The 22,181-nt window shown below is 33.4% G+C and overlaps 1 protein-coding gene across 6 annotated transcripts in view; it reads left to right on the forward strand.

Moving 5' to 3' along the window:
- The window catches only part of EPHA7 (EPH receptor A7), a 172,912-nt gene that overhangs the window by 137,418 nt on the left and 13,313 nt on the right, over window positions 1-22,181 (forward strand). Inside the window, exons 6-14 of one of the 6 annotated variants that reach the window (XM_082731671.1) lie at window positions 3,918-4,042; window positions 6,658-6,841; window positions 11,739-11,847; window positions 12,559-12,614; window positions 16,506-16,631; window positions 17,499-17,684; window positions 18,286-18,347; window positions 19,955-20,164; window positions 20,873-21,022. In XM_082731671.1, the coding sequence (XP_082587797.1) occupies window positions 3,918-4,042; window positions 6,658-6,841; window positions 11,739-11,847; window positions 12,559-12,614; window positions 16,506-16,631; window positions 17,499-17,684; window positions 18,286-18,347; window positions 19,955-20,164; window positions 20,873-21,022 (1,208 nt within the window). Of the gene's footprint in view, window positions 1-3,917; window positions 4,043-6,657; window positions 6,842-11,738; window positions 11,848-12,558; window positions 12,615-15,199; window positions 15,309-16,505; window positions 16,632-17,498; window positions 17,685-18,285; window positions 18,348-19,954; window positions 20,165-20,872; window positions 21,023-22,181 lie in introns of those variants that run through there. The other 5 variants (XM_082731672.1, XM_082731673.1, XM_082731674.1 and 2 more) reach the window with 5 other exon arrangements.

Here is a 22,181-nt window from a genome sequence, read left to right on the forward strand (position 1 = left end):
CTCCACTTCATGAAGGGAATTTTTTTTTCCATACCTGTAAGTAACTTTAATATTTTAGTAGAGAAAAATGGAGACTTATGAATATTCTCCATCTTGTAACTTAAATATATCTGCTATATTTAGATTTTAATTAGAAATTGATTAAGATAAAAAAATCTTACACGAGTGCTTGAAGCTCAAAATCTATAAAATGTTGATTGGTTCACATCTGTACACAAACCCACCATTCTTACTGATTATTTTTAAATTCAAAGCCTTTTAACTAATAATTGCAGCCCACAGATTTTTACCTTTTGACCTGTTATTAGACTTCTGATTTCCTTTCACATCAACTTCATTGACTTTGTTCTTATGCTGTTGAGATTTTCTACTTGAACCACAGAAACCATTTTCTCAATTTTCTAAGATGTTCTTTCACTGTCAATTGTAGAGACTCCATATATGTCCCCAATAAGTTGTGAGAATCTTCCATGTTCCTTTGGTTGAAATCAATTCTTGTATTTGAATATTGCTAGAAAGTTAGGTAAAAAATGAATCTGTTAATCATTTGTTTAAAAACCTACTAAAATTTTACATTTAAAACCTCTTTTCTATGTGGTATTTGTTTTCCTACATTTTCCAATTTAGGAAATTTTTTTTTTTAAGATTTTGTTTATTTATTTGCCAGAGAGAGTGAGAGAGCACAAGCAGGGGGAGCAGTAGAAGGAGAGGGAGAAGCAGGCTCCCAGCCAGGTAGGGAGCCCAATGTGGGGCTTGATCTCAGGACCCTGTGATCGTGACCTGTGCCAAACACAGATGCTTAATCTTCTGAACCACCCATGCACCCCCAGGAAATTTATTATTATTGGTTATTATTTATTAGCTTCCATTAATTCTGATTACAGTAGATTTTGTTTCACTTTGCTAATTATAAAAAATATAATTTAAATATCATAAACCTAATTGGTTGTTAAGTGTGTATGTAATTTAGTTGTAGACATTTCTTTTCAAAATTGACTTCAGATTGTAGTTAATTGGGTATTTTGGTGTAACAGTGAGTGTATTGGTGAAATCATTACAATGTGGTTAATTTAGATTGACTATATTAAGCATAGAAATCATTATGTCTTAAGATTAAAGAACTTCATGCCACTTCAATTTTACCTTTACATAGAAGTTTATCTGAAAATAATGACTCTGTTAGAATCCAACTCACTTACAGATTTTTGTTTATAAAGTATATATCCTTATGCCTAAGATATTGAAACTCAAGGGAAAATATCATCAATTCTCCTATAACAAAATGTTGCATCTGAAGGACATGAGACAGACAAAGATATTTCCTATCTTGTGTTTTGCCTATTCTCAAGGGCCATGTGCTAGTACCTCTAGCTTTGACCCTCTTAAATGTGTGACTCAAGATAGTATCAGCAAGGGACACATTTTTAAAGGGAATTTTCCAGAAAATCAGGAGTATAGCTATTTATAGATGTGGCTCCTTGTACAAAAGGGGAAAATCACTGTTAATGGTGTGATATGGGTTTCAAAATGCCATATATTACAAATGTATTTTTTGACATCTTTTTCTCCCAACCCCCAAACTACCATAATTTTATTGATAAGAGTTCTTTTCCAGGATGAAATAATGAATATAATTTTAGTGTGTAACTTGCAGAAATCAAATCTTGTTCTATACTTAGATTTTGCTGCGACGTGTCAGAAACTAAATGAGGTACATCTATACCCCACGACTCCTCCATACCTTGGAGAATTCAGTGTCTCTTCACCTTACTATTTAGGATAGAGACTAAGCAAAGTCATATAATTTGCTTTACACTGAAAATCGCATTAAGCTACGTGTGTTGTTTGAGAGAGACCTGGACAGCGCCTCCTAACTCTCTACCTTTTTCCAGCAAATGTATTTCCAAATAGCACACATCATATCATAAAGCCAGATCAGAGATCAGCAACTTTACTGAGTAATTCCGGGTATTGTCTACTGCCGTATTCTTATGTGTGCTGCATTCTGTTTCTTACTAAAGTTTAAATATAGATTTTTCTGAATGATTTTAAGTAAATCAGACGATTGGAAATTGCGGCACCTGGGTGTCTCAGTCGTTAAGCGTCTGCCTGCCGCTCAGGTCATGATCTCTCGGGGGTGGGGTCCTCAGATAGAGTCCACATAGGGTTCCCTGCTCAGCAGGAAGCCTGCTTCTCCCTCTCTCACTCCCCCTGCTTGTGTGCCTTCTCTCGCTGTGTCTCTCTCTGTCAAATGAATAAAATCTTTAAAAAAAAAAAAAGAAGAAGAAGAAGGACTACTGGAAATTATTTGCTAAATAGATTCACCTCAGAATTCGTTGGGGTTTCTGTTTCCCCAGGTTATGGCTTGAGGACGCAGCCTCTTGAACACCCCAGGTGGCTGAAATATGCTAAGCATGTTCTGGATGGAGAGACAAATCACTTTAGAAACAAATTCTTCTTCGCTGCATAGATGCAGGTTTTAAAAGTCATGGCAAAATAAGATTTCTTATTAGAAATTTGTTTCATTGGAAACATAACAGAAACACATTTAGTCTGTAAACACAGTCTGCTGAGTACTTCAGCTGCATCCCCCTGAAGGGAAAGTTGTTCCACTTAATCTGCCCTAGTTACGCTTCTGTTAGTAATCTGAGAGGAAATATGGGAATCATGCATCTTCCATGTCCTTCCCGCAAAATCGCCAAGCCAGAAAGCAGCGAAAAATGTTTTTCCTAGACATTGATACTAGAAAATATTAAGAAGTAGAAGTAACAAAATAAAGTCAAAGGTATAAACATCAGAAGCTTGCTTAAACAGCTTTCGCCCCATATAATTGCTTTTCTGTCAGCAGGATTATTAACAATTTTGGACATCTGAAAATTAAATTAACAGCCTGAAAATATTTTACAGAATGAGATAGAGCATGATACATGAAACATAATGACCCCACTGAAATTCAGCCAAGCCAGTGCAGCTACTCATTTAGACAGAGAAGACAACTAGTTAATCATCACGGAGCAAATTAGACAGAGCAAATTAGTTTGCTACATTCCACAGTCTTAGCTACCAAAAAGAGTATATGCCACTAATTAGAATGAAAGGACTCTGAGCATATTATTATCTATATAGAAAGAGAGAGCAAAATTGTAGCTTGAATTGCTTCTATCAAAGCTTGAAACCTAGGTTACGTAGACAGAAATTACATGGGCAAAAGCCTAGCTGTGTGTGTGTGTGTATGTGTGTGTGTGTGTGTATGTGTGTGTGTGTGTGTGTGTGTGTGTGTGTATTCTCAAAGAATTCCAATTAACCTTGGGAAAAAGTTTTTACACTTCATTAGGTAAAGATGTGAGAATGCTAAAGCAGCCACCACTTAAATATGTGTGTGCGAACACATACAAACACACACACACACACAAGCACACACACACACAGTTAAAACATAAAAACATTTCTAAAAAGTGTGTTCCCTTTAATTGAAGACTAAAGTAGCCATTCCATATATTTTATTCTTACACAGCATTAAACTGTTTTTTTCTTTTAAAAAGTATATCGCCACCGCATGTGAAGTAAATATTTGGACTTAGTTTATCACTGGAGATTAATCTGAAATCATATTTTGTAGCCTTAATTAGCATTCATTTGCTTAATTGTCATTCTCAGCCCCATCATTTCCATTTTTCACTAACTTGAACAATGCTATCTTCTGCTGTTTGCACTTTAATTTAAATTTCTATTAAGGTTTATGAACAGTAATAAGGTCCTGTTTGAATATTCATTAGCTTCTGAATTGTGAGCTATGAAAAGGTGCTTTCTTTTACCTTAATGAAACTGGCACAGCATGGGACTGATCAGTTGTGACATTTGATTTGAGGCATCCAGTGAATTTTCTCATTGTTTATTGACATGTCTTGTCCAAACAGCTCCCTCGCAAGTGAGCGGAGTGATGAAGGAGAGGGTGCTGCAGCGGAGTGTCGAGCTTTCCTGGCAGGAACCAGAGCATCCCAATGGAGTCATCACCGAATATGAAATCAAGTATTACGAGAAAGTAAGTGCTAAGAACAGCTGAAATGTGCAGCCGAGGTGTCTCGTGTCATCCTCCTGCACTGTAGACTAAACTTGGTCATGATGCCAGCTATTTGGAGCTATTTTGAAATTCATAGTTAATTTTAGCCCTTTTTAATAACCATCTCAGGTTCATCATTATAATTATGATTTCTGTGTATTAAGTTTCTGGGTTATACAAAGGAGACTATTCCATTAGTGGGTATATTTGTTCAATTTTTGATATAATAATTAGATGTAGGATTTTTTGGTACCGTAGAGCCACGCAGCTCAATGCGTTTTTGAAGAATGATTCTTTTAGGATCTCTGCTTGGGCCCTTAATGATTTCTTTTATTTATGTGGTTTCATTAATGATGATGGTGGCCTCAAGTAGTTTAGTCGTTTGAACAAATAAAAACATTTTCCGTGATAAATAGTGTAGTTCCTCCAAAATTCAGAATCAGATGATGAGGTACCGCTCCTTTAAATTCCTCCAAATTTGTTCTACATATGGCATAATAATCATATCTAGCACTTCTTCACACTTCTTTCTCCATGAAAAATAGGATGGCTAAAACCCAAATGCTGCCCTTTAATCTTCATAATGGCTGAGTTTTAGTAAATAGTGATATAATTGAGTGTATGAGTGCGTTTACTTCTGACCTATTTGGAGGGGCGTGGACACCCTGTTCACAAATTATTATATAGGCTCCACTTCACAGAAAGATTTGGTTCAAGGTTTGAAACACAGAAATGATTAGTATTACTAATATGAATATTGGTAATTGATATTAATGTTATTATTAATACAAGTGTTACTTACTGACTTCAGTATGTTAGCTGAAGTTCTATAATATGCATAGCCTTTAATCATTTAGACAGAATTTCAAAATAGGACCCAAGCTTTGGAAAATCTTGGGGGCAGAATTTACTTGACTGAACAATTTAAATGTATGCAGTGCATTGGCAATAAATACATTTTTCCCTTTGAAGAAAAAACAGTTTAAGATTAGTTTCAATGTTCAGATTAAATTTATAATATTTTTACATACTATTTTCATTACTAATTCATGACTTTCGTGGCCAAAGTTACATTTTAAACACCTTATTTGTGTACCAGGAAATACAGTTCTTGCCCTGTCAACTGTGTTTCTGAGGAATCTTTGTTTTTACTATTGGTTTTGTTATGTCTGTTTTCCAGTGAGCTCTAAGAGTTTATAGTTGGTCCCTTCTGAAATTTCATCAGATTTCTAAAGCAATGAAATACATTTTAAAAATGTGTTAAGTAGTAAATGACAGTATAGTTTCTCACAGTGCAAGGAAATATTTTGCACATCCTTAGTCTGGAATAAATTTGTTCAGATAGTTTCTTTTCTATTTTGTATGACAAAAAAGAATGTATCTACATTTGCTGAACTTACAAAGTTGGCAATTATTAGAATAATATATTGCATTCTAACATATGAAAGCATGTGGTCTCTATATATCATTATGTCATCTAATATCAGTTATGCCTACTTCTTATATTTGAGATAAATATATATTTATAATACCAACAATCATTTTTATGAATGATTATAATTAAGACAATCAAAAATCAACTTCACTAAATACAGTTTAAGCACAGATTTATTCAGACTTTTGCAAATAGCATGAAGGCAGATCAAACAACCCAACTGACATTTTCAGATTTCAATGAATAGTTTTATTGTCAGACATAGTTGAGCACCATTATTTATTATAGAACAAGTAAGAAACTATCTAAAATTGTATATTTTGATATGTAGTTTTTATAGCTTTTTAAATAAAAAGCCATTAGAGTCATTCCAATTAAGCTTTAAATATTTATTCATTTGGATATTGTTTTGATGGGGTTTTTTATATTCTTGGGTTTTTATAATTATTTCATTCTTAGTCTTATCATTTATGATAAATGCATTTTTAAACTCTACTGGCCTCAGCTTTCATGAAAAATGAGGAAAATTGAACCAAGCGATGTTTAAAATATTGCCAAATTATACAGTGCTTTAACTTTTATATTGATAGTTTTAATTTAAAATAGTCCATTAAATATTGTTTTGTAAAAGTGGTTCTATTCTGTGAGAAATGTAGTTTTTAATGAAAGCAATTGATATGTCAGTATGGTGGTGGTATTAGCTAAATTTCTTGATTTAATACCTTTCCTCATTTTTCGCATATGGCCTTTTGCTTGCTGAATAACATTCAGGAAAAGTATTAAAAGACTACATTATGAAGGGAAGACCTCTATTAAACCATAGATTTTACAAGCATACCCAGGTTTTGGTTAACAGGACATTTGATTATATTTATGGCTAAATAGTTCTTGCCACTGTGCCCTCTACCAACAAAGCAAAAGCTCAAAACACATAAATGGTTTAACAAAATTATTTCTCTTTGAAATTTATAGAACAAAGGCATGTGTTCACATTTCCATTTTATATTATCTTAGAAACAACCCAATGTTACAATATTCCACAGGGTACAATGTAGCCCTTTATAAAAAACAATGCAGCAAATTGAAATAAATTGCAAGAATTGGCTGTCAGATTGCCTGGTTGCAATTACAATTAAATATTCCCTGAATATATTGTTTCTAGGATCAAAGGGAACGGACCTATTCGACAGTAAAAACCAAGTCTACTTCAGCTTCCATTAATAACCTGAAGCCAGGAACAGTGTATGTTTTCCAGATTCGGGCTTTTACTGCTGCTGGGTATGGAAATTACAGTCCCAGACTTGATGTTGCTACACTAGAGGAAGCTACAGGTAAAATGTTTGAAGGTAATTACCACCTCTGCTTTGGATTCTTATTCTCTATAACTGTCACATTTTTTTTCCCCCAATATTGAGGGTGATGATTTGGTTCAAGATTATTTTTATATTTAAAGGTGAATATATATGCATAAATATGTACTTTGTAAATGTTATACAGAATAACAATTTAAAATTTGCTGTTTTGTTTTTCAATGTTAAAATCTCGTAATTTATATGTTTTTTTAATATGCACTGGGGATTTTCTGGAAAAGATGAAGTCAGAAACAGAAACGGGACTTATTCAATTGTCTATTGACACAGGCTGTTTTTATAGAATCCAAAACAATATTACTCCGGTTGTGTCCATCAAAGGTGGAACCCCCAAAATGAAGCCAGGATATACACAGGATGGGCCAGGGAAAGATGATCTATAAAAATCTGTGTTAATTTAAGTCTCTTGATTTTTAGCAATGATTTCCAAAATTGCAGTTCAGAGAGAAGATCTTAAAAGTTATATTTATTTTTATCACCCATTTTCTTCTTTTATAAAATATTTCAAACGTACCAGAGAATGTATTTAAAGTATACATGAAATATTAAGAATAATAATTAAATGAATATCTCTGTATCAACCACTCAGCCTAAACATTGAACAACATGGGGTGACTGAGCTAGTCACTAGGGTGACTAGCTCTAGCTCAGTATGTTAAGCGTCTGCCTTCAGCTCAGGTCATTTGATCCCAAGGTTCTGGGATCCAGCCCCGCATCAGGCTCCCTGCTCAGTGGGGAGCCCACTTCTCCCTCTCCCTCTGCCTACAGCACTGCCTACTTGTGCTCTCTCTCCATCTCTCTGTCAAAAAATAAATAAAATCGTTAAATTAATTAATTGAACATCCCCAGTATCTTGAATCCCCTTTATCATTTTTTTTTGTTCTATAGTTCCACAGAACGTAACAAAAATGCATGTGTCTGTAGGGTACCACAAATAAGCAGAAGTATGTGGGAATGCGTGTCCCAGTTTACTGTCAGAGCTTAAGTTCAGAACAGCTTGAGTGCCATGCTGTTTTTTCTTCCATTACCTGAGGAATCAGTGTGTGTTTCTGTATTTTGGAGTTCTTGATTTCTTCAGATATTACTGCTAGGCACGAGGTTTACCCAGCTGCTACCTCATTATCTTGCCAGTATAGTCCTCCCACAAAATTCTAAACAGATGAATTAAAAAATATATTACGTGATCTTCTTTCCTCAATTTTTAATTAAAATTTGTAAGTAATTTAAATCAGTATAATTTTTATCAGTTATTTTGACTTCAGAAAAATATTTTTATACATATTTTAAAAGACAAATTGACAAATACTCTTTGATCAGCAAATGCTTGTAAGGTTTGCTGTGTTTTTAAATTAAGCAGTAACTCTCAGAACCTCAAATATATTCAGTGGCCACAAAAATTTTAAAGTGTTTTACATTAAGATATCAACATGTGAAGATTTCAGTGGTCTTGTATCAGATATGTTCTAGTAGTTTTCAATTTAGACTGATCTCATGATATTACTTTGTGATTTCTCATATAATAAAACACCTTAAGGAATGATTTATCATATGCTAATGAATTTCTTAAACTTGTTAGATACCTTAGTTATCTCACATTACCTAATCATTCCTTATCAGTTAAACCTCTGAGTTTGAAAACTTTAAAAATGAATCTGTGCATTGTTCTGACTTTGTATTGAGAACATTGGGCCAAACTATTTTTTTATTGATTCCTGAGATCCGTAGATGTTATTTTCATTATTTAAAAAATTAAACAACTAATATTCAAAGAGAATAAGATGTAGTAGTAAACCCAAAAGATCACATGAAGTGATGTTAAAACTAGATTTTTGTATTAGAAAGAATTTATGGTTTTTATCAACTGAATATTCTCTCCCACAGGAATGTAAAGTTGATGAAGGAACAATCCATTTATCTTTTCCTTGCTATTGTCTTGCCAGTTCCTACCATCAGTGCTTGACACATAGAAGGCACTCAATAAATAAGCAAGGAATGAAGACCTCACAGTCATCAACATAGAACAGATTACCACTATCAATCAGTGCCAGGAGACATATTCTGGTTTCACATCTCAGTTCTTCCATGTCTAGTTGTGAGACTTTGCATGACCTCATTACTAGCATAGCAGTATCTAAGTCAATGGTACTCTAAATATTACCTAAGTTAATGTACATGGAGTACATACAGAAAGTCTCAAGTCAGCTTTTACTTATTATTTAGCATAGCCATCCCCAAGCTTTTGTTCTATTAAAAAATGCTGAGGCTATCCAAAGAGATTTTGATTATTTGGATTATATCTATCAATATTCACTATTAGAAAGCAAAACTAAAAAAAAATAAAACACACAAACACACATTTCATTAGCCATCAGAGTAAGGGTGTTTTCACATGTCATGTAACTTCTAGAAAACTCAGCTGTGCACCTGTGAGCATATGAGAGTGAAAAAGGCAAATAACATCACATCATATTAAATAGTTTTGACCCTGCAGATAACCTGGAAAGCTCTTGAGGGACCCTTGGGTTTCCAGTCCACCCTTTGAGAACTGCTGGCTTAGCACAAAGTACTGCGCTAAGAATTAGGGATGCGGAGAGACACATGACACAATTATGCTGTTTAAAGGAGAGAGACTTGTACACAAATTCTGTCGTACAATTAAGCATTGGAGTGCATGACCCAATGCTATCAGAGTGTCAGGAAACAATGATTCACTGCTCTTGGAGGAAGGGAAAAAGTGAACATGCCACCCAAGAGAGGTCCCCTAAGCCGTGTTTGAAAAGGGAAATTAAACAGATTATTCCATTGCACATGTATCCTAAAATCCCCATCTCTTCAGAATCAATACTACTGGTTTTACAATTTTGAAATCATAATGTGATGATTATGGCACTTACAAATTACTTTTAAAATGCATTACCCATGAAGGAGATGAAAATATTAACTATAAATTTGACTGTGGAAAGATTAAAGTGTGACCCTGAGTACCTATAAAACTGTATAAATATTCACAAATTCTAATCATCATTCACCTGAATTCAGTTTTTCACTGCAGTTCTGTTTTTGAGGCTAAGGCAGAACTGAGCCTAAGACAAGCAAAGAATTAGACCCATGGGACACATCAATTGAATGGAAACAATTTCTACACATATGTGTATAATTTTTCCTCCCTCAGGAAAAAAACTACTCTGTTCTTTTTTCTCTCTCTCGATATCTAATATATACATATATATATATATATATATGCATATTTATATATAGAGAGAAATATATATAGAAAGAGATTTATGCATATATATACACACATAAAGACAGATGAAAATTTAAAATAATCTAACTAAGCCAAAAAAACAAATATATTTGAAATCTTTTTTGTTGTTGAATAATAATAGGCTGTAATTCAGAAATTGAAGCCTAAAAGTTTCCTTTTTTCCAGCCTCCCTCCCTTGTATAATTACCTCAGGGAGCAAATCAGCAGGGGTTGAATTAGGGAGAGTGTGTATGCCTTTGTTCAGAAACTGTCTATTACACAGGCGCTACTTCACTATTTTTTGATATAAGATCTATCTATAGTTAGCTTAGCATAGGTATACACAATTAAGAAATGTGTTGTCAAGAGGAGAACATAGATAAATAGAGAAGGGTCAATCAGAAAAACTTTATGCAAGACATACTCTTCCTACGTATAATTTACCGCCCTGGAGACCCAGTCCCTTGCCACCACCAAGAAGGAGTAGTATTTTCCATCCTGCTTTATATTAAAGATTACAGCTGTTGACTGTTTCAGCAATAAACAAACTATATTAGTTTGACATTATATATTAAATGATATTTGCAACTGGATCATTTGTTGGAATACATCTTCTCATTGTTTTTACACTCCTTTGATTATTTTATGAAGTCTGTACTGACATAGAAAATATAATACTCTGGGGAAAATATGACAATTATGAATTATCATATAAGTAGAACTTCACTAATTTGGAAAAATGGAAGTGAGAAGGCCATGTGACTTAATGAGGAATCGGAATCAGGGCTTGCTTTAAAGAACACATAAACACACACTGCTCCCAAGGAGACTCTCAGAAAGGTCCAGCTGGACATGTCTTAATAAGCATAGAAGAATCACTTAGGCTTGTACAGGAAGTATCTGCAATTAGATAATGCTAAAATGTTTCTTTAAAGTACCTCCAAAAAGTTTGCTCTTTTGTAAAGAGCCTACCTCCTCTGTAATCTTAAACTCTCAAAATGTGTGTGTAGCATACTTTGTCAAATTAGTACAAATACTTCCACTCATCTTTTTCCTGAATTATGGTACATTATAAAATCAGGATGATTTACTATAATTCCATGATGGTTTTTATTTTATTTTTATTTTTTTTTCTGGTTTTTATTTTATATTAATAATATGAGAGACCACTTAAGATGCTTTGAAAAAATGCAGAGTATGTGTTTTGTTTCTTTTTTCATATATCAAAAAAAAAAAAGAGTCACAAAGATCGCATACCTTGTTGGGACGGAAAATGGAGATTTTAATAATGATTATAGATCAAAGACTTCTCTCTGTTGATTCATAACTAAGTTTTCAGCAACTAAGCAGGAGTTAGCCATTCAATAAGGCATTTTATAGGTGTCTTTTATAGCTGAGTAATATAAAATAGATGAAAGTATTGTCCTGCCACGCCTTTAAAATGCAAAAGAAAAACCCCACAAAACAGCATTTATTTAAGTTGATATTATTACAACATAATGCATTTATTTAAAATTAGAGGTGAATTAAAAGTCATAGATATCTCTTATTCATAAGATTTTGTTTACCCTCTCAAGTTCTTACATGGTGTTGAGTATTTCTGAGCCTATTTTCCTCTCTTTCCAGCGACAGCCGTCTCCAGTGAACAGAATCCTGTTATTATAATTGCCGTGGTCGCAGTAGCAGGGACCATCATTTTGGTGTTTATGGTCTTTGGCTTCATCATTGGAAGAAGGTAGAACGCAAATTTGTTCTAATCTTTAACACAAAACTTATTGACTTTTCAGAATTATGTCAGCCTATTAGTATTTAGTGTACAAATTGAAATATATATGAAATACTAGAACTTTATAAGTAAGTAACTTTGTAGGTAAGTAAGTAAGTAACTTTGTATTAGAACTTTGAAAGTAAATATGAAATATTAAAGGTCAATAAATTCCCTTCTCCCAAGGTCAAATACAGTATGAGCTTAATCATTCATTGCCTTTAGTTTAAGTGCAATGAGCATTGTAATTTCTATTGGGTGTGTTTTTATTAGTTACTTTTAGTTAGGTTTTCACCATAAATATAGGAGATAGCTGAGGAAAGATGTACACATTTAGTTCCTGGGTCAGTGGAGACCATTTAAAATCTTTTGTTATCGCTATTGTTTTTCAGAAAAAAGTATAAGCAAATATTCACTCACTGATAAATTTAAATTTATGAAGTATATTCTCTCTACATTATCTCACACAAGTACTTCATATTTTGTACTTCTTTTAATCATATGAGTTACTATATTATTATCAATGAGTTCAAACTATGGACAAGATTTTTTTTTTTTTTGTATTTTGTTTATTGCTCTAACTAGCATGTTGTCAAAGAATTAAAGCAGTTGTACTGAATTTTAAATATATAAAGTAAGATTATTGGCTGAGATCATCACAAATCTGATTTTTTTTTCTAGGCACTGTGGTTATAGCAAAGCTGACCAAGAAGGGGATGAAGAGCTTTACTTTCATTGTAAGTGTTTGGTTTTTCTTTATTATTATGTACCCCAATTACTACAGACACCTGATTGTTAGCATTGGCATGAAAAAAATTCCTAATGTCTCATGCTTGAAAGTACATAATGAGCTCAAAATGTTGCTTTAAAGCATTTGAACAGGATATTTAGAATGAAAATCATATGATGTGAATTTTAAAAACATGGAATAGCTTGAGAAATATAATCTCTCACAAGAAATTTTAATATTACTGCAAGATATTTAGCTGCTTTTATGTCACGATTCTTCATTTTGCAAATTTTGCCCAAGTGTTTCATACCATTCTAACAAGAATCCATTACAAGTTGCATGGCCTGTATTCTAGCTAAGGAATTCATTTAGAAGTAGAAAGGCAGAACCTTGTTTTTCCACTCAATGAGCGATGCTACCATGAAAGGCCAAGCTATGGAGCCTCTTTTTCTTCAGCTACTATACATTGTCTGTTGTGTAGACATTTCCCTTGATATCAATTTCATAATAATAGGATTCAATCTTCCACTGTTTTTCTGGGGCCTTGGGTTACCTGATTTTTAAAAATTGATTTTAGAAGTCATATTTAGAAGAGATCTTTGGAAACCAAAGGAAGTAGATGCCCCTCTGCATTAATCTTATTCCTGTTGCAATGTGGATGACCAGGGAAAAAATGAGAGCTATGCAAATAAATATTATTACTTCACGTAGCCAAAGTAAAGATCTCATGATCCTATGATTTGAGTTCGGACACTTAATGATGTTCTTATCCAAACCCACTCTTTTATTGTTAATCCTTGAAAATATTAAAAGACAATTGTATTTATTATTTTTCTTGGTAGCATAATATTTACTAAAATTTCTCATGGATAGATGAATTTCCTAATTGGCCTAAGAATTATATCAATCATTGTGTTATTTATCAAATTACTTTGTCAGTATCTAAGAAGATATTGTCATGTACCCATCCTAAAGTCACAAAAATGTATAAACATCAATCAAGAAAATGTGTGGTTTAAAGTGATAAATTGCGAGCATTGCTATTACCGTTACTATTGTTACCAATGATGAGTTTGCCATCGGCAGTTTATAGAGATACACAGAAAAAATGGAGGTTACATTTTTTTTTTTGTTTTTCCCAACATGAGAGAATATCTTCCCCCAGGGGAAAAAGTAAATCAAAACTTGAATGCCTGAACTTTTATATCTAGTTTAATATGTATCTAGAAGAGTAACTTATAATTCCTAAAATGCCCAATTCTACCCATTTTGTAAATAATTTGATAACTGAATCATTTAATTTTACCTTCATCAGTATGTCACTTTTCTTTCCTTTACTCAATATATCTGACACATCCCCAAATTATCAAATACATTGTAGCTTATTTGCTTTTAGCTTTCAGGTTAATGCAGAAGGTAAATTGAAACATGGCTTATCTAAAACATGTTGTATAGCCTTATGCTAAATTGTCATCACTCAGTTTTAATATTTTTATGCCATTTGCTTTTTTTACATTTGACATCAAGTTTGTAATCAGACAAATATAGAGCTGCATGTCTTCCTTGCTGACATAGACGAGATAAATGATATATAAAAACAGTTTTCATCCCCAGAACAAAATGTCAATGGTGGTTTTAAAATATTTAACACTCATGAGAAATGGAAATGCGATATTAAAACAAAAAAGCTCATACACTTAAATTGAGAGAAACACCAAACCAACCTATTCAGAAATTATGTTAATGTTTTTCTTAAAACATCCATTTTTAAATGAATAATGAAAAACTAAAGTGCACTTTAACAATATCCTATCCTGGTAAACGCTTGATATTTTCTAGTTACCTTTTTTACAGGATATCTTTTTTTGTCATTTGATGAGTACCAGGCATTTTATTTGATTTTATAGCTGTATCTAAAATACGTAAAGTACAAAGCTATGGTCACCAGCTATTTACAAGTTGGTGTCCTTTTATTTCGTTAGTATACAGACAATTTTCTTAGGTGCTAAGACACCAGATTGAATTTTTACAGAAACATGAAAGCAACCATTTAACTAGCTTTTAGAGCACTGAATTTAATAGAATGTCCAGTCATTTGTATCAGGCGCCCTCAACTCTCCATGGCCCCAAGTGCTACATTTAAAGACATAAACACAATGGAGAAGTTTAGTGAAGCAATTCCAATTTACATTTTGTTTCCTCCTACCATTTCTTCTAACAATGTCTTTGAATCCAAGCTGGGCAGTATTTCATGTTTTTATGCCAAAATTGCTCTGGCCTGTCAAAATGTTTTATGACAGCTTGAATAAAGAACCATCAGAGACCCATTTGAGATGCAGAAGGTTACCTCCAATCTAGCTCCCTTATCACAAAACAAAACCAAAAAAACAATGAAAGAAAGAAAGAAAGAGAATAAAAAGGGAGAAGATGGCTCATTCTCTATGTGCCTGCCAATCTAGGAGGTTAACCTATTGTTTTCTTCCCTTCTCTCTTTTTCTCTTCCCCCCCTCTTCCCTGTACTCCTTCTTCTCTCTTTTCTCTTTCTATACCCTCTCTCTTTTCTTCTTGTGTTTTTTTTTTTTTCATGTTCAGCTTTAGTAACAAATGAGCATCTGTCAGTTTTATAAACTGCAACAATAATTGTTTAAGACAATCAATTTTGGATAAACAATCAACTACAGCAGAATAAATCAAGATTTTTTAAACCCATTTTCTTTAGACATTCTGCTTCTTTTTGTTTGTTATGTGTTTATTTTTAAAATATACTTTTAATTTAATGTGATGACATAAGCACAGTTAGGCTGTAGTGTGATACATAAAGAAATATATTGTTCTCAAAATAGTAAGATTTAATGAAAAGATTGTTCAGTGGCTTTGTTAAAAACAATAAAGTTTTTTTGAGGATATAGTGTAATTCTTTTTATTGCATTAATATAACCAAATATATGCCTATCTATCTTATCTTTGTCTTTAACCAAATGATTAGATTTGGAATACATTATTGTAATTGAATTTCATTTAAAGTTGACTTAGCATTATCTGTTACCTGCATGCTTCTGGGTGCATTTTAAGAAGATTTTAACTTTTAAGATGATTCTATGTTGTTTGAATTTTGACTACCTTTTCTGAGGCATATTGGCTACCTCCTTCCAGAGCCTTATAATTGAAAGTTCATATAAACCATTCCTCTTTCAAATTGCTGTCATACATGGTTAGCAGATCCCAGGAATATTGTAAATTTTCTAACTTTACTCTGCATTTTGTACATCTGGCCTCTACTGCCCTTCAAGGTGAAGATGAAACTGTGTCTTTAGTAGATTTCTCTCTGATTCTGTGATAGCGGTCCCTCATATCTTGTACTAATTTTATGTATATGTCAACAGTGGCTGGTCTTTAAGAAAATAAATCAAAAGAATAAGTAAGATGTCTAAATGTTTTTAATATTGCTGTCAGTGTAGTAGGCTACCTGTAAATGAAATGTCTTCTTTTCCCAGTGTATTAATTTGATTGATTGACTGACTGATAGATTTACAAATGTGTTTCCAAGTCCATTACAAACCTCAATATGGCTTGAACTATGCCATGATAGCAGTGAATTTAATTAAACCTCCAGTCTGATAAGAGTCATGTCAGAGAATTTTGGTGATGTCTTTTGTTGATTTACTGGAAAAGCAATTCAGTTCGTAACCTATGAGCTGGATCCTATGTTACCTATAGAAGCTTGCAGATAATACCTATACGCCAACAGACTGAAGTAGTCTGTTGAAACTGCTGTGACTCAGGTGATGTGGAAGCAAGTTCACTGTTCCAAGGAGCACTCTGCATAATGAAATTCCTGGGCTGACTGCACAATAAGTGCTTTGCTTCATCACAGTCATGCTTTCTTACATCATTACAGTTAAATTTCCAGGCACCAAAACCTACATTGACCCTGAAACCTATGAGGATCCAAATAGAGCTGTCCATCAATTCGCCAAGGAGCTAGATGCCTCCTGTATTAAAATTGAGCGTGTGATTGGTGCAGGTAAGGCTGTTGTAGCTTCCTTGTTCAGCTGTTCCATTTAGCCAGGATCGAAAGTCATATATCATAATGACAGGCAAATAATTATACCTCAAGTATAGAACTTTTGCATTTACCTGAACTGTTGGAAGCAATGAGGCTGTACTTGTTTATGAGCGCTCAAGAAAAAAAAAAAAAAAAAAAAAAGGTGAAAAAGAAGCATATGCCACAGAGAATCTCTGTATCTTTTATCTTCTGTTGGATTTTTAAGATAGTGTTCTACTGAAAGCTACTGCATAATAGTTCTGGCCTGTTGTTTAAGGAATGCCTGAGTATTTTTTTTTTTAATTAGAATGTTCCTGAATTTTGGTGGAATATACATTTCCTCTTACTTGATCAACCGTCTTCCTGCCGGGCTTTCATTTTTATCTCTTTTTTCATGTATTTGTAGGTATCAGTTAGCTGTTTAATTCCATGCAGAAAGTTAATTTGTATAAATTATTTAAAAGGGATATTATTTCCTACATATACAACATATTTTCAGAGTAATTATGTGTATTGGATCCAACTCCCTTAGATTTAGCAGTCATGGTGCATATGAGTTCCAGACTTTTAAATCTTTAAAAAATATTTGCTTTTCAAACAGCAAAAGAAATAGCAATATTCAGAATTTGCAAATGTGCCCTTATGCTTTAATCATCAGTGTACATTAAATATACTATTTCAAATCTGTGTTTTTTTCCTTAAAAAGTTTGCCTTGATCCAGTTAAAAGAACAGTTTGTATAACAGATAGTTTAGGGAGCTTAAAAGTGTTTTTAGAATTATGCATTTACTTTGCTAGAAGAAATATTTTTGAGATTAAAATACACTTGCCTGTTTTATTACTTCAGGAGAATTTGGAGAAGTCTGCAGTGGTCGTTTGAAACTTCCAGGGAAAAGAGATGTTGCAGTAGCCATAAAAACCCTCAAAGTTGGTTACACAGAAAAACAAAGGAGAGACTTTTTATGTGAAGCAAGCATCATGGGGCAGTTTGACCACCCAAATGTTGTCCATTTGGAAGGGGTGGTTACAAGAGGTAGATATTGATATCTTTCATTTATCACCCTGTCAGGAAAAAAGTGTTATTTTGTACCTAATCAAAAAAGCAAGTCATGAATATATTGCATATTTTAAATGAATTTTTTTTCTTGGTATATTATGGACTAACTTCTTCTTTTATGTGACTACCTCTGAAAACATTCAGGATTAAATGAAGGCAGAATGAGAATTAAAGAATAAATCTGATAGACGGAGTGACTGATATTTTCATTCAGCTTCAGTAGCCATAAAAGTGATACGTTTTAGTGTTTACATTTTATATCAAGTGCCATTTTTTCTGAGTTTTGTTCAGAGAGCAGAAGTCAGAAGAACACACTGACTTTGTTGTTTAATTGTGAATCATAACCGTCTTCCAAACAAACTTCCAGACTCTGAGTTTAACAGCAGCACTGGGGACGTTAGAAACACTCACAGCTCACCCATTCAGCCTTTCAGAAGAGCACCACATTTTTTATCAAGGGTGAGAATGGGAATAAGCCTGAAGTTTAGGTTATGGTTCCTGAAGCAATGCTTTTTTTTTTTTTTATAGATATATATATGTATATATATGTGTGTGTGCATTTTTTTTTTAATTTTAGGGAAACCAGTCATGATAGTAATAGAATTCATGGAAAATGGAGCCCTTGATGCATTTCTCAGGGTAGGTACCAAACTTATCCTCTCATTCTAAATATACTATACATACTACCACTATAATAACTTGATTTTTTTACAGTATAAAAATAAACATTATAAACTTTAACAGATCCGAAAATTGCTTTTAGAAAAACAGATGAGATTAAAAATCAGAATCCTAGTCTGGTTTGAACTAGAATCCTTTTGAGCCAGGAATTGCTACATTGTGATTTAAACAATAGTACTTATTAACACATTCCCTCAAGTACAGAGGTTACCTACCAGAAGCCCTTTAATTTGAATACATGTTGTAGAGTAACATTTTACTTTTTTAGTAGGAAGAGATAATACAGAGAAGAGCATTCATTATTAGCACGATGATCCCAGTTCTGCTGCCTGGAACCATTTCTATCTTATTGCTATATGAACACTGAATGTAGAAGATAGAATTACTAACATTTTGAAAATTAATAATATGTGATTATTTTGTAATAAATTCTAAATATATAAACATACACAATTTTGCTTTGAGACTTTTCACCTAAGAATAAACACATGTTAACATTTTTCTAAATGGCGAGGAGAAAATAGTCTAAAGAATAAGAGAACATGCAGTTTTATCATACATAATCTGGAATGATACATTCAACTTAAATTGTAAACAATCTGAAGATTTAGAGAAATTTTTATTTCTGCATCATTATGATATGCATAACTATCACTTCTTTGGAATAAAGCATCACCTAGCAAATTTATCAACTCAAACCAATATCCTCATGCAACATATTTACAACTCAGTTGGAGAAATCTGTGAATTAAAAAAGGCTTGGAGGAGTGCCTGGGTGGCTCAGTTGGTTAAGTGTCTGCCTTGGGCTGGTTTGGGGATCTGGCCCCATAGAGGGCCCTCTGCTCAGCAGGGAGCCTGCTTCTCCCTCTCTTTCTGCCTCCCTCTCTCTTTGTCAAATAAATAAATAAAATCTTAAAATAATGGCTTAGAAATAGATGGTGGCCAGTCTGGATGCAGTAGAGCTCTCAAATCCATTTGCTAGTGCATCTGTGTTAGAGAATCTTTGTTCCAAGTAGTGTTCCCACCAACAGCAAAATAAGGAAAAATATAGAATGAAAACAAAGTCAGCCAGGATAACCACTTTCTACTTCTTAGTTTTTCTTCATCTTTAATCAAAAACGTTCTCCTTTCCCTTTTTTATTATTTGGAGAAAAACATATCTCAATATATGTGTCTTCATCGCTTTATGTATTTCTAGATTATTTACATAATTTTTAGCAGATAACAAAAAATAATTACTTGTCAGGGATAATATTTTCAGATATTCCATTCCCTCACTTTGACTCAAAAATCAGTGTATACTTTTGGATCTGCACAACCTGAAACTATTTTTAATCAGTAAGAATAACTAAACGATTATTAAATCACTAAACGATTACCAAAGATTTTTTGTATTATCTGAAGGTCAGTTGAATCAACAACCACTTTACTTTTCACAGATGTCTGTATTATGTAGAAAATTGGTTAATAATTCCTATTATACTGTAGTAAATGACTAGAATGCAGTTTTCACAACAATTGTCCTCCTTTGAAAGTAAAGGACTTTTATTCTTGTCTTCCTGTAGAAACACGATGGGCAATTTACCGTCATTCAGTTAGTAGGAATGCTGAGAGGAATTGCTGCTGGAATGAGATATTTGGCCGATATGGGATACGTTCACAGGGACCTGGCAGCTCGCAATATTCTTGTCAACAGCAATCTTGTTTGTAAAGTGTCCGATTTTGGCCTGTCCCGGGTTATAGAGGACGATCCAGAAGCTGTCTATACAACAACTGTAAGAAAAAGTCTCTTTCCGCACTTCTTTGTCTTCCTAAGGCTTTCCGACCGAGAAAGCAGGACTTAATATGAAACTCAACAGTAGAAAAGAGGCAAATTTATCTCAGATTTTTGTTGATGCTGTTTTCTCCTTTTAGAAGAATCACTGCTGCTTTTCCACTCTACATGTAGACTAAGAGAAGTAAGATCAGAATGGCAACATGCTTGTCTTATAATCAGGGTGTTCATGTACATAATATACAGTTTTATACAATAACATCTAGTTGCTAGCTCTTGTAATTGTAGCAGAGAAATATAATCCTATTTGAAATAAAGATTTTAAAAGAATATTAAATATGCTACTAATTCTTACAACTTTCGTGAGATCAGGAAAAAAAGAAATGAGGATTTAGTTAAATTCCTTATATTTCATTCCCTTTTCATAGTTATGTTGCCTAATTTGTCATTGTCCTTTGACTAGACTCTTGCCCTAAGACAGCCTAAGGGGCCATTAAATTGAGTTGCCTTAAAAATGAAAACTTGTAATGACATTTTAAAAACAGATTAGTACGTTTAAATACACGTAGAGAGATTCAAGACGGATAGATGAGATGTTGCTGAATTGCTAACCAAATATACAAGTGTTTAACTGCAGCTTTATAGTTCTGCTATAAATGATTTATAAGTTATTATGCATATTTAAAATTTCAATTTCTTTTTATAACAGGGTGGAAAAATTCCAGTAAGGTGGACAGCACCCGAAGCCATCCAATACCGGAAATTCACATCAGCCAGTGATGTATGGAGCTATGGAATAGTCATGTGGGAAGTTATGTCTTATGGAGAAAGACCTTACTGGGACATGTCAAATCAAGATGTAGGTGTTACACTCGTTAAATGAAAAAGATTTCATACATTAATGTCCATTGTTATTGGAACATGTAGGTCATGGCTCCTAAGAAGAAACTTTTATAGAATTAGAAAAATATGATTGCTGAGTTGTCACAGTTATTTCCATAAAGATTACCATAAATTAATGATTCAGTTAATTTCATTCTGAAGAATTGCTTCTTCTTTTTTTTTTTTAATCTCTCGCCGTAGTAGAAGCATACAAAAGATATGTTGTCCTAATAAAGATAATGATGCTGTGCTTGCCCATCTCTAATGGGAAAGTCACACGAGTGGAAGAATCATTTGCAGAGAGGAGGGAAGGAAGACAGTGCTTTATTTTGTCTTTGAAGCTTATCTTTCTTTTTCTGTTAAAGTCCTGAGAAAACAGGTTTAAATTATCTATTGTTGGTTGATCTGATTAAATTTTAATTTCATGAGACAAACTCGATGTTATGATCAGTATTGGTAAGTGTTTCGTAGTGATATTTTAGAATGTAATCACAATGGGAGTGCTCTTGGAAATTCCTAACAAGCTAGCACTTAACTAAATATGCATCGTGATATACACTAAGGCATAAAACATGCTGTTATCCTTTGAGAAAAGAAGGTGATGGAGTTCTTGGCGGCATACATCTCACACCAAGAAACCATTTATAAAATAATATAGCATAAGTGCAAATGAATATTTGCTTCTGTTAGGTTGGATTTTATGAAATTGGTATTCACATAAGTCAGAAATGTTCAAATACTAGCAGATTCATACAGTTCAACTTACTGAAAATGTGAGTGAAATTTGGATAGAAGTAGAGCAAGTGTAAAATCTAGGATTTGAACTGGAAATCTGAGAAGACTTTGGTTCATAGCTAATGAGAGAATTTTCCAAGAAGGTGTACTGAATAGACCAGAAGCAAAAGCTTAGCAAAGTGTGCAGAGATGAACCAAATAGACTCCCTACCCTTGAACAGAGATGTGCACATTGGTAGTGACTTGATATGCAGATTAACTTGGGGCAAATTGGTGAAAGACTTTATGAAGGAGTGGCTCAGTGGGTTAAAGCCTCTGCCTTAGGCTCAGGTTGTGATCCTAGGGTCCTGGGATCAAGCCCGCATCAGGCTCTCTGCTCAGCAGGGAGCCTGCTTCCCTTC

Source organism: Mustela nivalis, assembly GCF_964662115.1.
Source record: "Mustela nivalis genome assembly, chromosome: 5".
Lineage (NCBI taxonomy): Eukaryota > Metazoa > Chordata > Mammalia > Carnivora > Mustelidae > Mustela > Mustela nivalis.